This window comes from Megalobrama amblycephala, linkage group LG12 (assembly GCF_018812025.1).
Source record: "Megalobrama amblycephala isolate DHTTF-2021 linkage group LG12, ASM1881202v1, whole genome shotgun sequence".
In the NCBI taxonomy this organism is placed as follows: Eukaryota; Metazoa; Chordata; class Actinopteri; order Cypriniformes; family Xenocyprididae; genus Megalobrama; species Megalobrama amblycephala.
The window spans coordinates 36,950,406-36,972,229 of record NC_063055.1 but is presented as its reverse complement, the minus strand read 5'-3'; the positions used below and the strand labels follow the sequence as shown (position 1 = coordinate 36,972,229).

At 36.9% G+C, this 21,824-nt stretch overlaps 1 protein-coding gene across 7 annotated transcripts in view; it reads left to right on the top strand.

The window, feature by feature from the left end:
• cabin1 (calcineurin binding protein 1) overlaps positions 1 to 21,824 on the top strand; it is a 127,030-nt gene that overhangs the window by 73,655 nt on the left and 31,551 nt on the right. For all 7 annotated transcript variants that reach the window (XM_048210955.1, XM_048210956.1, XM_048210953.1 and 4 more), the window contains 3 exons: positions 10,724 to 10,887; positions 11,141 to 11,237; positions 13,580 to 14,308. In XM_048210955.1, coding sequence (XP_048066912.1) covers positions 10,724 to 10,887; positions 11,141 to 11,237; positions 13,580 to 14,308 — 990 coding nt within the window. The remainder of the gene's footprint in view (positions 1 to 10,723; positions 10,888 to 11,140; positions 11,238 to 13,579; positions 14,309 to 21,824) is intronic.

Here is a 21,824-nt window from a genome sequence, read left to right as displayed (position 1 = left end):
AAAAAAGTTTAATTTCATAAAAAAGAAAACAATTTTTATCACACAAATTGATAAAAAGATTAATTAAATTAATGTTTATTCCTTCATTTGATTGCCAGAAAAATTAAAATACACGACACAGAATTTCTGAAAAAACAAAAAAATTTTTTGTCATTTTTATTAATTCAATTAATTAGACATGCTTTAAATATAATAAAATCATATTTTAAAAACATTTTTTAGAAAATTTAATAAACCATTAAAATGGAAAATCGAGAAAACTTAACAGAAAACACAGAATTGGGTAAAAAATAAAACGGAATGGCCCTAAAAATGTAATTTTTGTTAAACTTAATTATTTTTAAATTGTGAAACTTTAATGATTTCAATGAGTTGGACATGCTTTTTTACCATTAAAATGGGAGTCCAAAAAAATTAAAACACAAAAAAATTAAAATGGCAAAAATGTAATTTGGGAAAAAAAAAAAAAAAAAAAAATTTAATGGGATTTGGGAAAAATTAAATGGATTTCATAGGGCCCAAGTTTTCTCATCCTTGTCTCTTATCGTCTTTTCTCATCTCATCTCTTCTCTGTTCTTTTCTCTTCTTGTTCCCTCACATTTCTCCTGTCTCATCTAACCTCACGTCTCCTCTCCTTTCTCAGTCTGTTCCTTATAGCATCTTGTCTTCTCTTCTTGTTTCACCTTTTCTCTTTTCTTGTCCTCTTGCCTCGGTTCTTCTCATCTCTCTTCTCCTCTGTTCTGTTCTTTTCTTTTCGTTTCTCCTGTTCTCATCTCTTTTCTGACCGGCTCCTATTTAAAGCATCTTCTCTTCTTGTCTCATCTCATCTCTTCTGTTCTTGTCTCACCTCTTCTCTTTTTTTAGTCTCTCTACCTCTCTTTAGCGTGGTCTATATTTTCTTAACTGTTCTGTTCTCATCTCTGCTTTTCTCCCTCATCTCCTCTCCTCTCACATCTGTGTGTTTGTGTTCATATACACCCTTTTCCCTCTGACCCGCACTAACATCCTGTTGCATGTTTTCTGTCTCCTGTCGTTCACCTCTCTCTGTATGTTTGTGTGGGTGTGGGCTGAGAAACAGAGCCCTTCTCTGATTGGCTGGCTGCGTTCTGAAGGGGCCGTCTCTCCGCCTGTGTACAGAGAAGGAGAGGGAGGGAGAGCACGAGCGAGCGCACTGGGGTCAGAGCAGAGAAAAAGAAGCGTGGGCGTTTTGTTTTGCGATGGCAGGGCTGGAAAGAGAGGAGAGCGAGCGCTAGTCTGTTTGAGGCACACTCGTTCAGCCATCTCTCCTTTTCTCCTCCCTCCGCACGCTTGCAGCCCACTCCCTCAAGCCTGGACTACAGCTCGCCTTCTCTCGCTGGAACATTAAAAAAGAAAAAAATCAAAACATCCCATTTACTCACACACTTCATACAGGCAGAGCGTGGAGTAGCTCTCCTCGGTGATGGTGAGTTTCTTCCTTTTGTTTTTCCTGTTTGGTTTCCTTTTCCTTCTGTTTTTGCTCGTGAAATAAAAGGTGGAAAGGAAAAGCGTCAGGTTGAGGTTGTGGAAAGAGTCGGTTGAAGGTGGGAGAGCAGTGTGTGAGAGTTCAAGGAGTAGAGCAAAAGAAAGAAAGTGAGCGTTTGAGAGCGAGAGTGAGTGTGTTGACTCTGTCACGCGTGACGCAGATAATAGTTCGCTAGTGCCGGAGTCCTGCATTTCGTCAATACGAGCAGCGGTAATGACCAGAAATGGAGTGATGAAGTGCACTGGATGAGTCAGAAAACTGGGAACCTCCTTGTTCCCGCTTTCCTTCTTTCCTCTGTGTGGTTCTTAGCTGTTCTTCTCGCAGCTCTGGAGGGCAGATGCTTCTTTAGATTAGCTTACTAGAATTCTTGCTTGACACTTTTAGCAGTTTGGTGTCTAGGGGAATCCCTGAGCTAGAAGTTACACACAACATTTGTCGCGTTCACGTTTCGCTCTATTAGTCAGATGTTTTGAATCTCAACTGCTTATCAGAAACACCTTGCAGCGTTCTTGAAATCTTCACATTGCAGCTTCATCTGTTGATTTGCGCTTGAAGTGCTGCTCATATCGAAGGCCGTTGAGAAAGTAAAGAAAATGTCCAGCGTTTTGAACTTTTTTGCAGCTCGTGCTCAGAAGACTGGGCTCACATGTTGAGGGAAGCCTCGTGTCTGCTGGACTCAATTCAATGATTTTGCTGTCAGATTATATTGATCGCATTAGGAGCAGCTGTAGGCCTGAAACGGACATGACAGCTTGCTTTTCTTTCGCCGGTCAGCCGAGTTTAGTCTTTTGAAGGCTGCGCTAAGTATATTTGTATGGTTTTGAAGCTTTTTTATGAGTAGTCATGTCAGTAATTTGTGTCGTTATACCTGATGTTAACGCTTCAGGTGCTTTTTTTTTGGTCTGAAGTCAAGACGTTTTCTTCTCGTACTAATGGAAATACACTCTAAAAACTTTTATTATTTACTATTTTTGGTGAAACATTTTTACACTTAAAAATATTGAGTAAATGTTAAAGCAGTGAAATCAATTAATGTAAATGTAAGTAAAAAATAATTGTGGAAAAACATTTAAAAACCAATATGAGTAATTTAAACTGTTTTTATTTATTATGAGTAATATTAACTTTAACCCTAAAAACCTTTTACTATTATTTACTAAATTGTTAGGTGAAACATTTTTGCACTTAAAAATATTCATACACCGTATGAACTGAGTAAATGCAAGTAAAAACTGAAGTAGATCCGAGTAAGTGCATTTGGTACATTAACAAATAAAATTGACTAGAGTTAATAGGGGGAAAACATTTAAAAAACATAACTGTTTTTATTCATGAGCAATATTGATTTTTAATTTCCTCTAAACCTTTGTAAAATACTCCACACAACCACGGGTATACGTGACATTGGCCTTTATTGTCAATGAGTACAGCAATACAGCATATTTTATACTGTTTTAACATGTATACAATATTGCCTATATTAAACAAACATTTCAGTTGTAAAAATTAAACATTTAAAAGTAATTGAATTGTAATCAACCGGTCTGTTATCCCATTTCCTCGGGATAATGCAGGTGAACTTCTAACTTCAGACTGCCGTCTCCATAACCTGCCATTAAACAAACAGTACACAGTCCTGAGAACATTTTATCACCAAATTAATTATATTCATTATCTTTAAGAATAAAGTCATGTGCTTTATGCTAGACATCAGGCGTTTAGATGACTCATATTGCATCCCTGTATGTTGTTTTGCAATAAATAAAATGCTTTAAAGTGCAGCAATGATCTTATAGATAAAATAAAACACACAAACCTGAATTTCACAGAGGAAATGCACCAATTCTGCGACTCTGAGAAGAGAGAAGTTGAATTCAAACAGCCCGTGATCACTCAACCGTTGAGTTCCCGGCACGTCGGTGGGTGTTGGGAGGGGTTCATTGTTTTAGTTGAGTGAACTAAAAGTGTGTGTTAAAGATTAATAATATTGATTTTAATTCATTGAAGTAATATTTGTGGTTCTTGTAACAGATCAGTTTAATTCTCCATTCTTAAATATTTTGATGGAAATTTCACAAATATATTAAGTATATTTAAAAAAAAAAAAAAAAACTAATTTGTTAGTCAAATACTAAATTCTTTTAGTGAAAAAAAAATTACGTTTTAGAAAAAATTAACTGTTTAGTCAATTATTTTGGCATGTTCAACTCAAACAATCAAGTTAATGATATTCAGAGATTTTATTAAGTTAGTAAAGTTAAGTATTGCTGTGATATTTACTAAGCCACTGAATTATTTTTAGATGCTAATCAGAAGCAGATGATTGGCTGAGTTCATCCTTGTAAGGCATCAGTGAGTTTTAGTTGTTGTTGAAGCATTGTTTTTACTTTTCACTCTCTTTTAATGGCGAAAACTCATATGAACATGGCTATTATTTATTTGCGTTCTCAAATGTCTCCTCTAGAGGTGTGGGGAGTCCCAGAAAAAAGAAATGGAGGATGAATGAGGCTCTCTGTGTATCAAATTGCAGAACATTTTCCTGTTATACACAATCTTTTGAAAGAGAAAGGGTGATACTATTCACTCTCATTATATCTGTCCTTTTTGTACAATCAGTCTTTTCACCAACTGCAAAACCAAAATGCAAAGCAAGTTTAAAAAAAAAAAAAAACTAATAACATTTTTGCGCTCAAGTTAAAACTCACAAATTTCAAACTTCATTGTGTCAGAATTAAGGCTGGAGTTTGTTCTTTTTGACAATATATATTTAAAGGTGGGCTATCTATTTTTTCAACTACACTGTTGGACATTGTTAGTATTTGAAATCAACCCAAACAAACCCACCCCTCTCTTCATTGCTCCGCCTCCAAAACTCCTAACCACCCTGCTCCGAGTCGGTCTCGAAGCCCGACCTGATCACTGCTGGCATGCGAGGCGAATGCACTACCAGTGACGCTAAACACCTCATTCCCTAGCGGTTGTCAGTGTGCAGTATTTTAACTGCAAAACTCTCACTATCTGGCCACTGTTACAGACACAATGCGAGTGGATGTCTGTTTATCACAGCTTACGCGCAACAAAATGCTTCACGAAAAATAAAGCACAGTTGATGAACAAACGACAAGGAAGCACAAAAAATGAACATACAGTATACAAGAGGAAATACAAACAAGATTTTGTTGTTAGTCGCCAACAGCACAGCAGCTCCAGACAATCAAACCCAGTGTTACTCACATGAGAAGCGGGATCAAAGCAGCATCCACATCTGTTTTCAGGCCTTCCCACTTTGCTCTCTCCAGCACTGGAAAGCTTTTCTAATAAAACGCTGGTCCTGAAGCGCTTGCCCAGTCATAAACCTTCATTCCAGTGATATTCTTTTGAGCTCTTTAGTATAGTTTCCCATCTCTTGTTCGGCAGTTTTTTTCCTTATTTTCAAATCTCCCTCTTACTCGTTCTCTCTCTTTGACCATCATACGCCCCCTAATACTGATTGGTTGGACGTTTGTTGTTTGTATCGGCCTGACTAACTTCCAAACAGTGTATTTGAAAAAATGGACACCCCACCTTTAAATTTACAGCTAATGCTGTTGGAACTGAAAACAGTTTCTGTCTGTGTGTGGATTGGAGTGCTTTAGTAACCATTGAAACAAGTACTTCACCAGATGACTGATTTGTTACTTATGTTCCCATAAAACTAAGTGCACTACATTTTTAAAGGAAAACCTGTTGCAGATACAGGTATATTCAAAATTGATTTTAATTACAGAGAAATCATGAGATTGATTGTGATAAATTCTTTTAAACAACCATAGAAAGATATTATTAACATTAAACATTACCTTGAAATTATGTAATAGTGTTATTAATGGAAAATCCACAGTTGTAAGGCAAACCCACATCTTTTAACATGCTGATCAGAAGTGCGGTTGCTGCAGCGCAGGAATGACCGAGCTGATGTGTGTGTGTGTGTAATCTGGCCGTAAAGCTGTGTTATTTGGACTGTGGCACAGCGGTTTGAGGTTCTGTGCCAAAGACCCGTCTAATAGCATTCCATCCGCCGATCCATCTGAACACGCCTCTTTCCCATATCCATCCACCAGGACACGCCCCCTCCTTTCTCTTTCCTGTCTCCATCCATGTACTGCTAGAGGGGCTTTGGGTAATCCCTGTAGGGCAAACCCTCTCTCTCTCTCTCTCTCTCTCTCTCTCACACACACACACACACACACACACACACACACACACACACACACACAAACTCACTCATTCTTGGCAGCATCTCTCTAGGACTGCTGTTTTTCCTTTAAAACGATGTGTTACGGCATTAGCCACTGTGAAAGTAAGGCTGGGAAATATTGAATATTCATTGTATATTTTAAGCTACATTTCATGTCACCCATGTCAGAATGATTTTGAACATTAATTTTCTTAGAGTGCATTTCATTAGACTACTCTCGCAATTTAGGAGTGAGGATTTAAAATTCAGAATTTTGGCATATTCCAGGTTAAAACAGCATTAGAGTTGGCAAGTTTGATTCATTCATCATCATTTTCTCACCTTCAAGTTGCTCCAAACCTGTAGGAGCTTCTTTCTTCTGCTGAACACAAAAGAAGATATTTTGAAGAATGTTGGTAACCAAACTTTAATGATGGACCCTATTGACTTACATAGTATTGGGAAAAATACTATTGAAGACTATGGGGTGTTTGGTCACCAGCATTCTTAAATATTTTCTTTTGTGTTCAACAGAAGAAAGAAACTCCTAGGTTTAAAACAACTTGAAGGTGAGAAAATGATGACAGATTTTTCATTTTTGGGTGAACTATCCATTTAAGGATTTATTTGTACCAAACCAAACTTTCACAAAGTTCCCATGTTACTTAAATATATTCAATTTCAAATATTTTAGTTAATAATTTTGTGTTAATATATTACAGAAGCCCCTAGAGGTCATTTTCTCTCGTGATCTTGACATAAAAAGCCATTTTTTCATTCGTTAGACATTTGATCATTTCTTCAACATTAAATGATGTGTAATCACAAAATAGTGGCAGTTCATGTTGTATCTTGTTCAGTTCATGCACATAAAGCATTATTTCGAAACTAAATCAACCTATATGGATCTCATCAGGGTTCAAGCACCGATGGCCCTGATAATTTACTCACCCCCATGTCATCCAAGATGTTCATGTCTTTCTTTCTTCAGTCGAAAAGAAATGAAGGTTTTTGAGGAAAACATTCCAGGATTTTTCTCCATATAGTGGACTTCGCTGGGGTTCAACGGGTTGAAATGTCCAAATGTCAGTTTCAGTGCAGCTTCAAAGAGCTCTACATGATCCCAGACGAGGAATAAGGGTCTTATCTAGCTAAACCATTGGTCATTTTCTAAAAAAAAATAACTTTACCTTTAACTTTAATAACTTTACCTTATTTTGTAAAGGCCGTTTGACTTAGTCTTTGTAAACACTGGATCGGTACTTCCGCCTACGTCATGCTTGCAGATCGCAGAGCAGTGCAAGACGAGCATTTGTGGTTAAAAAGTATACACATTTTTATTTATTTTTTTAGAAAATGGCAGATGGTTTCTCTAGATAAGACTCTTATTCCTCGTATGGGATCATGTAGAGCACTTTGAAGCTGCACTGAAACTGACATTTGGACCTTCAACCTGTTGAACCCCAGTGAAGTCCACTATATGGAGAAAAATCCTGGATCGTTTCCTCAAAAACCTTCTTGGATGACATGACATGGGGGCGAGTAAATTATCAGGAAATTTTAATTCTGAAATGAACTAATCCTTTAAGTAAATAAACCATGTTTATTTATAAAATATTTTTCCAGTATGCAGAAACACTACACAGAACAAGCTGTCATATAAGTGAAGACAACATGTTAGGAAAAAATAAATGGAATAATTGTTGTGCTGCTGTCAGGTTATATGAGAATGTGCTGTCTGTTTGATTGCTTAGTCTTGCACGTTTAGCACTTTTTAACACGTTTTTTAATCATATCTGGCAGGTTTAAGAAATGCTTTAGTGGGGTCTATAAATAAGCATCTAATAAGCACTTCACAGATTTCTATGTACACTAATTATATAAAACTATACTGTCAATACATCATAGTTATACAAATGAACTAGATCTATGCATTTGTGTCCATTCATAGAAATGAAAACTGCTAGAAAACAATTAGGCTTAATAGATTGATTATTCTAGAGGGTGACATTAATAACACAATTTCAACTTTGCCATTAGCCTCTGGAGCATCATAAATTCATGAAACTAAGCTTGTTTGCCCAAATTTGTTCTCCACGTCATTTAATGTTGAAGAAAAGATTGACTGACTAATTCACACATTTTTTTATGTCGAGATCACAAGAAAACAAGAAATATAAAATAACAATGTATAACCTCCTCCGTAATATATTCAATTAATATATTAAAATATAAATTCTAATATTATTAAATAATATTAATAAATTATATTGTATTTTACTATTATTAAACATTTTGAATCTTATTGGCTGCAAAATATGTTCTTTTAATTAATCCATCAGCTAAATTTCTTCTCCAGTTTCTCTCCTTCTCCTCCCCTCTTCCTTTCATTTTCCTGATGTCTGCCTTTTGGATCGAATCACTAAATTTGATGACTAGCAGCTGCAGATCATTCTGCATGCAAATAAACATCCAGGTTTCCGGAAACATCCAGCATTCCGATTAGCATTTCCTTCTTTTTCAAATTCTCTCTTTTCTCACTCCTGCATATTTTAGTTCTCCCCTACATCCAGTTCCTCTGTTTTCACATACTTTAATGCCATTACTTCATTTTCTGGAATGTCCAAATGTCCATACATGGGCGTCTGCCAGGCCAAACTGAAGCAGTGTCCTTTTTTTAGGGCAATTAGAAAGATTGACTGCATAAAACTGGGGTACACACAGTTTCATCATTGAAATGACTGCAGAGATTTACAGCTTATAGCTTTCTGTTTGAAAACAGACTATTTGCTTTAACTGATGTTTACTTCTCTGCTCACTGGAGACCACTGAAGGATGAAACTTGTCCTGACCAGGGTATCTTCCGATCATCACCTTGTTGATTTAGTATTGAAAGCAGAAGAATTAGAAAATGCATCTTTTAAAAAAAAAATAAATAAATAAAACAAGAATTTGCTTTGATTTTTTGTTTTTATGTTCAGGGGTAGACAATGAATGAACAGCTTGAATATTGGATTTCTACATGTGGGCGGGAATGAAACGCCCCTTTTCTCTGATCTCTGAACCACAGAGATCTTACCAAAATGAACTCAACAAACAGAAATGAGTCAGAGAAGAGTTCTGCGTGAAAGAAGGCGGAGCCTCAGCGCACACCTCCTGTTATGTTATCGGCACGGACCAATGGTAGCGAACCTGAGAGTTCGCTTTGGCAAGCCGTTTCGAACTCTCAAAACGAACTTCGTGTGACTTCGAATGACATCATTTCGTTCGAAGTATATCAGGGCTTTAACCGGAATAAATTCGGTAGCCTACGTGTGAAATATTAGTTTACCTCATTAATATTGATTTAATTCACATTTGCATTCACAACTACCCTCTAGTCTACATTTTTGGCAGCAGAAAGGGGCGCTTCATTCCCATGCACATGTAGAGATCAAATATTCAGTCTGTTCATCCATTTTCTACCCCTGAATGTAAAAATGAAAAAAATAAAAATAAAATTGTATTACTATTAAAGAAAAATTAAAAAGGCATTATTGCTTAGCTAACATATTGCAAAAGCACATCCTGTTGTTCATACATAAAGAAAACATTGAACCTATTTACTTCATTAAATCATGTTCCTTGTTTTTTTATGAATAATTAATTCCGTGCAATAGTCCAAAGATGAAAAATTGGGCTCTTTCATCAAAATGTACTTGAATATTTTTTTTAAAGATTTGGAATAAGATTTTTAAAGTGTTTTTGAAAGAGGTCCTTTATGCTCACAAAGGCTGCTTTATTTGGCCAAAAATGTAGTAAAAACAGTAATATGGTGAAATATTATTACAGTTGATAATATTATGTCACAATATTACTGCCTTTAGTTTGTTCGTCATCAAGTGCAGCCTTGGTGTGCATAAGAGACGTCTTTCAAAAACATGAAAAATCTTAATTATTCCTTTTGAAGAATACTTTTGGACGATAGTGTATAAAAATTATTTTCTTTTTCAGCTGAGGTCATGATGCTCTATGCTTTATGAACCGTTTGACTTCATTCTAGTAGGTATCGGCCACTTTTCACGATTCGGTCAATTCTCAATGGATAAAATCAAGCCCTGCCTAAAGATTTTCTTGTTAAATATCCTGATTTTGGAAGTTTCACTTTGACTTTAATGCGGTAGTGTGATGTAATGAACTTCGGCGAGTTTTTCTTCAAACTGTTGCTCCATCATCACAATACAGTAGTTGATCTAAAAGGGAAATAGTAGACGTTCATGCCAAAGTCTGCTGTAGCATCCTTGCAGTCATCCTGAGAATGCATCGAACTGCACTTTGAATCGTTTCAGAGCGCTGTGCCACGTGAAATCCAGCTTGCATAACTAGAAGTGTCTGCGCACTTGCGTTGAGTATGTTCTCTTGGCGCCTTCATTAGTTTGCCATCTCTGTTCATTGTCAATAGCTCCGTTTAGTCTGCTGTTTCCCAGCCAGATACAGTTCACACGACTGGAGGGAAAGATGAACAGCTCGAGATGAAGCAGAGGGTTAGAGAGATGGATCGAGAGAGAGTGGGTTGAGACAGATTTCTCATCAGTGGGCAGATATTCTTCATGGCCGGAGACCAACACATCAAGAGCCAAGAGCAGATGGCCTTACGACAATAACATTTCTCAGCTTCTCTCCATTTTCTCTTTGTCTGCACCACCTCTCTCATTTTTACCTTCTCCTATGAAACTGTCTCATTCTTTCTGCATGTTTACCTCTTGTGAATGTTAATGGACTTTCCCAGAGGTTTGTTTTGCACAATGAAAAACATTTGTGAGGCACTGAATTGTGATTCTGATCGGGCCCTATGTATTTCTTGGACTGTGCGATAGCATCATTTTTTTTGTCGAGACGCTTGGCGAATGAGAGTGGAGCCAGATCTGACAGCCAACAGTGGGACTAAAGCTGTCCTGATACCCCAGTTCATGCAGACCAACTCCTCTTCTCTCTGCTAATGGATCTCTCTTTCTCTTCCTCAGGGCATCTGGCGTATTCCAGTAGATGAGATCGATCGTCCGGGTAGTTTTGCATCTCATATGAACAGATCCATCGTGCTGTTGCTGGATGTTCTGTCTCAACTGAAAGATCACCACACGTTACTCAAAATCTCCCTCATGCTTCAGAGAACCCCCGACCAGGGAAAGTAAGATATCTCCATAACTCAATTCGCTGATTTGTTTACCTTGTTTTGTTGTTTAATTAAATGTGCATATTTATTACAGGGATATGGGGAAATACACTGTAAAAATAATTTTTCAAACTTATAAAATAAATAAAACAAAGATTGTTGGAGTGTTTTACATAAATACCATTTCAGTGTTTCTAAATCCTACACCAATTCTTAAAATATAGTGTTGCCAAACATATCATATCTTTTTATATATTGTGTGTTATAGGAAGTACTTACGAGATGTGGACCGACAACTTTTGGCCAAGCGAGCGTTTTTCTTCACTGTAAAAGTGCTGGAAGACAATCTGGATAAACTCACAGGGGTATGACAACTATGTTCTCATTTGTTTTGGTTTGTTATTAGACGAATTTATTTGTTGTTGTGTGTATTGTTTTTGTTTGTTTTTTTATTTTACCACAGAAATCAGACATAGAAGCTTAACAGTGGCCTTGGTGTCATGTGTTTCCTATGGAGACACTGCCATGTTTGGGAAATGAGACTCAAGCCAGATCTGACAGCCAAGGATACGCTTATGTTTGTGCTAACACATTAGTTAATGCCATCCTGACTGCTCGAAGAACAGAGTGATAGCATCGCTCCACTTGGTGCCTGTGCTTCTTTCTTTAAACATCTTTACATTGCTAAGTTAAAACAGATTAAATGCAGGAAAAAGTGTACTAAAATGTTGGGTTTCTGACCTTTCTCACTCCTAGTGTCACAGTAATCTGAAAAATATTTCTTTCAGCAGAATAAAGATTAGCCTTTTTCTACGGAAGAGGATTAGGGCCAAGCAATAATAAAAAAATAAAACCATCTCGAGATTAAAGTTGTTAAATTTCGAGAAAAAAGTCGAGATAAAATGTTGAGAATAAAGTCATTAAATTCAGAGAAAAAAGTCGTTAGATTACGAGAACAAATTCGTTAAATTATGAGAAAAATGTCAATAAATTTACGAGAAAAAACTCGTTAAATTTCAAGAAAAAAGTCGAGATAAAATGTTGAGAATAAAGTAATTAAATTAGGAGAAAAAAGTCGTTAAATTATGAGAAGAAATTCATTAAATTATGAGAAAAAACTCGTTAAATTTCAAGAAAAAAGTCGAGATAAAATGTTGAGAATAAAGTCATTAAATTCCGAGAAAAAAGTTGTTAGATTCTGAGAACAAATTCATTAAATTACGAGAAAAAAGTCGTTAAATTAGAGAAAAAATTCGTTAAATTATGAGAAAAAAACATGTTAAATTTCGAGAAAAAAGTCGAGATAAAATGTTGAGAATAAAGTCATTAAATTACAAGAAAAAAGTCGTTAAATTACGAGAAAAAATTCGTTACATTATGAGGAAAAAAGTCGTTAAATTTTGAGAAAAAAGGTTGAGATAAAATGTTGAGAATAAAGTCATTAAATTACGAGAAAAAAGTTGTTAAATTATGAGAAAAATGTCGTTAAATTATGAGGGAAAAAAAGTTGTTAAATTTCGAGATAAAAAGTTGAGATAAAATGTTGAGAATAAAGTAATTCAATTACGAGAAAAAAGTTGTTAAATTACGAGAACAAATTCGTAATTTAATGAGTTTATTCTCAACATTTTATCTCGACTTTTTTCTTGAAATGTAACTAATTTTTTCTCGTAAATTAATGAGTTTATTCTCAACGTTTTACCTCGACCTTTTTCTTGAAATTTAACGAGTTTTTTCTCGAAATTTAACAACTTTAATCTCAAGATGGTTTTATTTTTTTATTATTGCTTGGCCCTAATCCTCTTCCGTATTTTTCACTGTGACTTTATACACCTAACACTTAAAGGGATAGTTCAGCCAAAAAAGAAAATTATCCCATGATTTACTCACTCTCAAGCCATCCTAGGTGTATATGACCATCTTCTTTCAGTTGAACACAATCTGAGTTATATTAAAATATGTCCTGGCTCCCGGAAGCCAGTGATTGTAGTTTATACAGCTTTAATGTGGATATTTTTCTTACAAAAACCCATCACTTCTTTTCACAAGATCTTTATTAACCCCCTGGAGCCATATGGATTATTTTTATGATGGATGGATGGATGTGCTTTTTTGGGCTTCAAAATCTCGAGCGTCATTCACTCCCATTATAAAACTGGGAAGAGCTGGGATATATTTTAATATAACTCGGATTGTGTTTGTCTGAAAGAAGATACACCTAGCATGGCTTGAGGCTGAGTAAATCATGGGATAATTTTCATTTTTGGGTGAACTATCCCTTTAAGGCTCCGATATACTTCATGTGATGTAATTTTAAAAAAATTCAGGCCAAAGCAAAGTTCATTTAAAGAGATCAAAACAACTTTTCCAGAAAAGTTCGCTCCGACGTGTAAACATTTATTGATGTAATAGGTCGGTGTGTCTCTGAGGCTCCGCCTTCAATGATGAGAAAATCTTCTCCGGTTCAGTCTGTCAAGGATAAACTCGAGTAAAACATGAACACACCAAAGAGCTGCTTTATAGTAGAAATTTAAATTCTAATTGGAAGAGACACTGACACTGTTTTTTCATGTTTAATATTGTAAAGCTGCATAGGTCTTTCAAAGCAAAGAACGAAAAAGTATATCAGGGTCTTTAAGATGTGGCTTCTGTGCCTCATTTGTAGTGTGAAGATGTCTGATTCAGTTTCTGTCTTATTCTCTCTCAGGTAAGTGATCCCCCTAAACCATCTACCGCCTCTATGGGTGAAATGACCACAGTGGATGTGTCCAATCGGCCTCCAGTTGCAGAGGACACCAAATGCTCCCACACTAGCCAGCCTAAAGCAGGACTCCCCGACACCCCTGCGGTCACAGGAAGTGAGACTGGACCTACTGGCATGCCTCAACAACATTCCGCCACACTTCAGTTCTCCCTGGAACCTTTAACTCAGGTGACAGCGGTCACCGTTCACCCCAGAGAAGGTACTTCAGGACTTGGAGAGCCTATGGAGCTTGGCTCGGGATCATGGCCGGGTGCCTCAAAATTCAGAGACCCTCAAACGGCAGTTGACACTGTCCCACAAGAGCAGGGGATGGTCAAATCAGTCACGGAGGAGGCCGATAAGGTCCCAGAGAGCAGTCGGGCGACGGAGCTGTCGCTGGAGGAGTTGAGCATTAGCTCTAAACAGCAGCAGCTACAGAATCAGGTGAACGCAGCTAAAGGAGCGCTAACTATGGCCACAACACCAACGCCAAGCACACCTTTACCTAGCAGCCCTGAGCTGGCGCTACCGCAGAGACCCAACAGGAAGAGGAAACTGCTGGATGATGTGGAGTCGGGCAAGACGCTGCTTCTGGATGCGTACAGGGTGTGGCAGCAAGGTCAGAAGGGCATGACCTACGACCTGCAACGCATCGAGAAGATCATGTCGGAGACCTACATGCTGATTAAACAGGTGAGACAGGATGCAAGTAGCGTTGTCATATCTCATTTAAACATGACGTGAAACTCGTGACACGAGGTTAAATGTTCAACCACTTTCATGGGGAAATCCCACAGCTTTATGAGGGGAAGTCCGAAAACTCTGTCACACTATAGGACAAAAGTTGTCATTTGTCTTATCAGCGAAACGTGTCTCGGCTTGGTGTCGGACTCTGTGTGAAACAAGCTAAATAGATTTCTGAAGAAAATGTACGTGGTGTTTGTTCATGCAGAATATGCCAACACAAATCTAGGGTGTTGCAGGTGGTTTCCAGTGTGTCGCTCTGCGGTTGCTAAGGTGTTCTGGGTAATTTGTTTTGCTGTGCGTTTGCTAGGGTGTTTTGGGTGACTAGGCCATGTCCAAGTCTATGATTACTCCAACCCATGTTCAGTGTGCAATTTGAACAAAGAAAAATGTCTGTGCTTTGACATGTACCTGAACTTTAAATGGGACTCAACCTTCTTTTTAGTTGTGATGTAGTGTCTCAGTCTTCATTAAATTCACACTGGTGTTTTAGGAAGCCAAACAATTAGAATATAATAATAATATTAATAATTTTATGTTATTATTATTATTGTTCCTAGCACAATAATAGCCTCTATATATTGAAAAAAATGCACTGTAAAATAAATGGTATATTTCATTAGTATATTATTTTACTTTGTGCTTCAATAGGGAAATTACAATACTTTTGTCCTACTTTCTTCACTTGCAAAAGATAAACCCTTGAGTTTTTTTGACGGAAACTGCAGTTCATCTGTTATTTTCTGTGTAAACTTAAAGGCTTACAAAGTGTCTCATTACAAATCTAGTGAAATGCTGTAAACATCTGCCCACAGAAATGTTGTAAATCATGCAAATGTGAAAATAAAGCATAACTGGCGCCCACTTCGTTCCCAAATGCGCGCTAAACTCTCAGCACATGCAAAGAAGGAGTTCACTTCATTCATTCACGTTGAAATTAGCTGTTCTGAGACACCAGTGTTGCCAAGTCTGCGGTTTTCCCGCGGAATTGGGCTACTTTTACACTGTTGCCACGGGTTGTTTTTCATGTCCACGGCTTAAATTGACCCCAAATGACGTGATATTTAGCCCTTGGAATGCAAATTTTACCAGGGGATCCCCGCCAAAAATGCAGATTTTACTCCCGGAATGCAGTTTTCACCATGGGACCCCTCTTGAAATGCGATTGGGCTAGTTTTGAGGAGCAATTGGGCGGGTTTTGGTGTGAAAACCTGACAACCCTCTGAGACATGGAAAACACCGGATCACTTCGCTTTGAAATACGCAGCGCAACAGACTGTATACTTATTACATTAAATCTCGGCCTATTGCAGTTTAATAAGGGCACAAAGCCATATTGCGCTTTTGATTTTAGTTCGTTTGACAGATACTTTGCTAAAGCATTGGTGCAAAACAACATTACTTTTATGTTATTATGTTTTAAATAATTTTTGGTTCATTATGAGACTGTGGCGGCACAGATTGGACTATGGCGGGCGAGTCTAGGTGGTTAATGGGAAACACTGCACTAGTACTAGGGATGTGCATGAGTACTCTGAAGTGACACCAATGACCGATAATGTAAAACAGTGATCGGTCATGATTGATCATTCGTGACGAGACTTCTTGCAGAATTTGAAATTCTCTACAACTCTACAAAGTCAAATCAAGACCCAGTTTTTTATTTTTTTTATTTATTTTTTTTTTTATTACACGATGAAATTCCGCAAACAGTTTAAATATTCCCTTTAATAGGGACTTTAAGTAACAGCAATGGTGAACAGAAGTAAACTGTCAGCTGCTGTAGCCTAAGCCTGCAAATATCAATAAAGAGGATGGCATAACAGATCATTTAATCATTTGACAAAGTACAAAAAATTTAATTTGAAGGATTAGTTTACTTAAGAATTCAAATTTCCTGATAATTTACTCTCCCCATGTCATCCAAGATGTTTATGTCTGTCTTTCTTCAGTCGAAAAGAAATGAAGGTTTTTGAGGAAAACATTCCAGGATTTTTCTCCATATAGTGGACTTCAATGGAGTTCAACAGGTTGAAGGTCCAGTTTCAGTGCAGCTTAAATTTCTTAAGAAGATTTTCATGAATCCGGTCTCTAGATATCACTCAGGTCCTCCTTCAATGTAAGTTAGTTTATGACGTTTATTTTTTGTTTACGTTTGATTGTACCATTCATTAGCACAAATGAGTTATGTGCCGTTTAGTAGTTAAAAATTTAATACTTCTGGTTAGGGATTTGAACAAACCTAAATGTGAACAAAAGTAACACTGATGCTTACCTAAGGAAAAAACGCTAATGAAAGTAATTCTTTTAGTCATGAAGCACGCTGTGAAGTGGGATGCCCATTTCATGTGCGATATACCTATACTATGTTATATTATAGAGACGTTAAGGCATCCCTGGGGAGAGCGAGCGAGAGCCAATTGAATTCAAATGGAACTGTGGAAAATTACTGGTGTAGCTAATGATAGTGTAGCACACGAGCTCCATAACATTTGTCATCATAGTGCTGAGTCAAGTACACTATTGTATAAGAATTCACAAAGAATCAGTGAGGTCTTAAAGGACCAGTTTCAGGCTTTTTATTACTCACAGAACCTCAAATGCCCCTGTGTACAGGGTGAATATATTATTAACACTTAAATTAAATCAATAATTTGAGACTTTTTGACATGGGCCAGTAAGTAACCACCTAGTATCCACCCAGAAGACATATAGCAGTGTTCTAAAGCATACTTGACCATTGTGGCAGTGACTATTTCATGGGCCAGCATCACTCACGTTTTCTTCACAATATGTAACATCGAGTTCATAAGATGATATTGTGTTTTAGGCAGAGAAAGCCCAGCAGTTCACACTATAAATGTGTCTGTCTGTTTTGGGAAAAAAAAATTATTATGTCTCATTATGCTCTATTCCCCAATACCATCATCAAGTGTTGAGCTCTGTATTTAATTATGTCAAGGTAAAAAACAAACTAGCAAAGTTGCCATTAAAGTATGTTATTAGTATGAGAGGTTAATGGCTCTAGCTGGCAGTTTACACACACACACACACACACACACACACACACACACACACATACTCGCAGCACTCATCTAGTCCATTATCAGCCTCTACCTCTCTAACAGTGTATCACCTCTCATTTCCCCTGCCTGTGTAATTGCATCTGCTCTGAGTGTGTGTGTGTGTGTGTGTGTGTGTTTGTCTCTCTACCAGAGTCTAATTGTAGTGCTTGTCACTGCATGTGTGTTTATGAATGTTTTGTGTGTGTGTGTGTGTGTGTGTGTGTGTGTGTGTGTATTCTGTGGTTGTTTGTTATGAAGCACTGTCTAATTCTCCCGGTGAAGAACACATCTCTGATTGAGATGACAGTGGAAAGGAGAGAGATTTTAATGTGGCCCCTGGACACTGACTCACTGATCAAATTGGCCCATCTTTACCTCGCTGATTGAGGGTAGGTTGTACGTGAAGAATTTAGCAATCCCAAAGCCTACATATATAATGCATTATCAAGATATTTGGATTTATTTTTTCATTGACTCATTCTTGGATTGCCTTCTCCTCAAAGGTTATGTGTGGTTCTGCCTTAGAATTTGGCTAAAGCGAAGTATCTTGGGAGGCAGCATAATTAAGGATCCTACTCTTTGTAACAGCCTTCACATCGGGAGCGTTTCAGGCAGCGTTTTGATGGCCTGTGATGAAGCTCTGCCTCCGTAGACGGCACAGTAGGTTTTGGAATTTATAATCAGTTGTATGTTCTCATAAATAGTGGTAACCACAGTTATAAATGCACAGGAAATGCAAATAGTAAGCTCAGTCCAAATCAGCAGTAATTAAAATAAAAATAACTTTCTCACACTTTATTCACGCAGTCATGTGGACAGATGTTTTTGTCACTGGCCTCCAACAGTCATTAGCATTTATGAATGGTGTTGCGCTTATTAGCGATATTTCACTTATTGAGCTTAAGTGATGATTAAATTTTACCACTTAAAAAATGCAAATGATTTTAATTTCAGTAAATGTTGCATCTTGATTTAATATATGTATTAAATATGCTGCAATTTCATTCTATTCATTGTTTTAAAATACATAAAAAAAGCAATTCATACCTACAGTTTTGTGAATACACCTATTCTATGATGGACATTTTTTCCATTTATCAATTAAATTACATTTTGATATTTTTAGTACAAAAGTGTTATTGTCCTGATATCATATTGAAGAAAAAAAGCCTCATTAAAAGAATATTTTTGAAATGAACCTTTTAGAGAACAGTTCTTAAAAGAACCATTATTATTATTATTTTTTAGTTTGAAGAACATTTTAGTAATCTAAAGAATCTTTTTTTACTATAAAGAAACAGGTTTAATGGATGTTAAAGGTTCTTCATGGAACCATTGATGCCAATAAAAACCTATTTTTTATTTTAAAAAGTGTATTATAGAGAATAGTTGAGCGGATTCTTAAACACCTCTGTTGGACCTTTGTGTTCACGGCTAATCAGATATGTCTGTGATTGGATACAATGATCAACGCTGTAAAAATCATCAGTGCGCTTCAACGAGCGCTTACACTGATACACACGGGAGCGTTTGAAAGCAGGCGTCTATCGCAGACCAGTCCACTGATAGACGTCTGCTTTCGAACGCTCCCGCTCTCGCTTTCAAAACTCTTTCAAATTCAAACCTGTCCGTGTGCTTTCAAATGCTCCCATGCATTGATCATTGTAGCCAATCACAGACATATCCGATGAGCGCGTCAACACAATGGCCAATCAGAGGTGTTTACAAATCCGCTCAACAGCGCTTAAAGTGTCACATTTTTTAAAATTTAATTTCAACTTTTTTTGTGAACGTCCCTTTATAACATTAGGGTGTGTTACAATGCATTATACTTTTAGAAGTTAAGTGTTAACAAAAACCTCATTGGCCTTCTAACCCACCAGAATGCACTGCATGTAGAAAACCTTCAGAACCATTTCCATATTTCTGGTTCATTTATCCCATTTGAAAACATCTGGATTCTGGAGGTCAATTCACGTCATGTGATCATGTGCCATAACGGCTTTCCCATACAAAATCCACATCACAAACATCCAGTTAAGCTCCAGGAAGTCCTGGATTAAGGCTTTTGCAGCAGCTACAAACTCTGAGCTTAACCATGAAACATCACTCCAGCTCTACCACTGCTCTCTGTAGTAATCTTGATCCCTGTAGACTGCAGAGAGGCAATCATCATTTCGCATTCTATGCCATTACTGAAGAAAGAATATAGCTGCATCCTGATTTAAATGCTGGCCGTAGTATGCATGATGCAAGATTTGGATTCGTGTGCCGCAAATCTTAGTCAGGGCCTGAAACTGCAGTCTGACAGAAAGGTTTCAAATTATTGATTTGATCTGTTCATCTGTGTAGATTAATTTACAAATTCAACCAACATTGCTAGTAAATGAATTTTAAGCATTAAAAGTGAGGAATTTGCAGGAAAGAGTAAAATTATGTACAAACTTGCAATCCCACGCTGAAATTCAGGCCCTGAAAGTATTATAACAAAAGTGCCTGGAGACAGTTTCTGGTGGAATCCATTTGTTGTTTTGGACTAAAATTACCCAGAACCCCCTGCACTTAAGCAGAAGAGGAGTTTGTGACTGTTCCTATTTGACCATTTCAGTTGTAGATAACTAATGAAGATGGCTTAAAGCTAACACTTGCAAGCAAGGTGCAATCACATTAGCAAAATTTCGAATGGATTTTGTGGGCAAAAAAAGTCTATTGTCTTCTGTCAATAGAGTAGCGATGTATGAAGTACAGCTCGCACAGAACCAAGCAACTTTCTGTTGGTCATTGCGGTAAATTTGCTTGAACTCGAAATCTGCCCTCAACTCAGGTGGATTCCTATTAAAATGACTGGATTTTGTTTGTGACCACACCTTAAGGGGTCTGTGATATTAAGATGCACGATCATGATTTTTCATTGCTGATTTTGATCGCAGATTTTTATTTTTTTTTTTTCTCCCCGAGACCAGTTAAGACCATTTAAAAAAAAAAAAAAAAAATTCTTTAATGATTCTTTAAGCAAATGTATTTATTTTTTTGCTCTGTTACAGACCAAACTGGCCTTAAAGGGTTAGTTCACTCAAAAATTTTATTTCTCATCCTCATGTCGTTTCACACCAGTAAGACCTTCTTTAATCTTCGGAACACAAATTAAGATATTTTTGATGAAATCCGAGATGTTTCTGACCTCCCTAAACAGCAACATCATACCCACTTTCAAGACCCAGAAAGGTAGTAAAGACATGGTTAAAATAGTCCACGTGACTACAGTGGTTCAACGAAAATACTTTTTGTGCACAAAAACAAAATAAAAATCACAACTTTATTCAACAATTTCTTCTCTTTCCTGTCCCCGGAAGCCTGCACTGTGTTTACAATGTCAACAGCGTATGAGACTGCCATAGAAGAGAAGAAATGTATTGAATAAAGTAATTATTTTGGGGGGGGGAGTTTTTGTGCATAAAAAGTATTTATATATAATATATACATTTTTTAGTTGTAGTCTTTTAAAAATGCATATGAAATAATAAACTAAGTGCAATGTGTAGTGTTGGTTAAAAATATTTATTTTTCAATACATATCGATACTATTACTGAAATATCTGAAACGCTTCCAATACTCATTTTCCGCAGAAGAGATAAACGAGTGGCGTTTTCTCTCTCATATCTCTCCGACAGCGAGTCGACACACAAACCCGTCTCCCCTCACTCACTCGTTTCATTTGCTCCAGATGAATATTGTTGGTGTTACAGGGCTTGAATTTCTGCGTGGGACTGCGCGTATTGTGCATAATTTGACTCACACCCAATGTGTGCATATAAATCCATCTCTAAGTACTAAATTAAGATACTTTTCGCTATTTATTGCGCTTAAATAGTCAAATACATAAAAAATAATGTCAAAATGCCGGTCTTGGCTAGTATTCACATAAACACAGTCATGAATGTAAACAGTTGAGAAAGAAAACGCATGTGTAACAGTATAATGGATCCGTGCGTCAGGTCTTAAAGTGACAGCAGCCTAACATACCCGCTGCTAAATTATGAGATAATATTAAAAATATCTATATGGATATAGTTTTTCCCCATGGTATCAAAATTGTGGACAGTGAAAATGCTAAGTGGCTAGTAACTCTTAATATCAAGCCCTGTTAAACACACTTCACTAACTTATGAACCTTTTTCTAAAAAAAACAAAACAAAAAATAAAACATAGAAATTGTGATGATTATTATTATTAATTATTGTAAAATGTGGAAATAACGAAGAACGAGTGTGTCCATTTAAACAGTAACACTGGACACGTCAGGCTTCATCATCGGATGTTGTTTTTAAGTGCGCAAACTGTGAGGTCTGTGTGTCGTGTGTGCTGTTTCTGAGAGTGCCGTCTTGTGCATCTGAGTGGT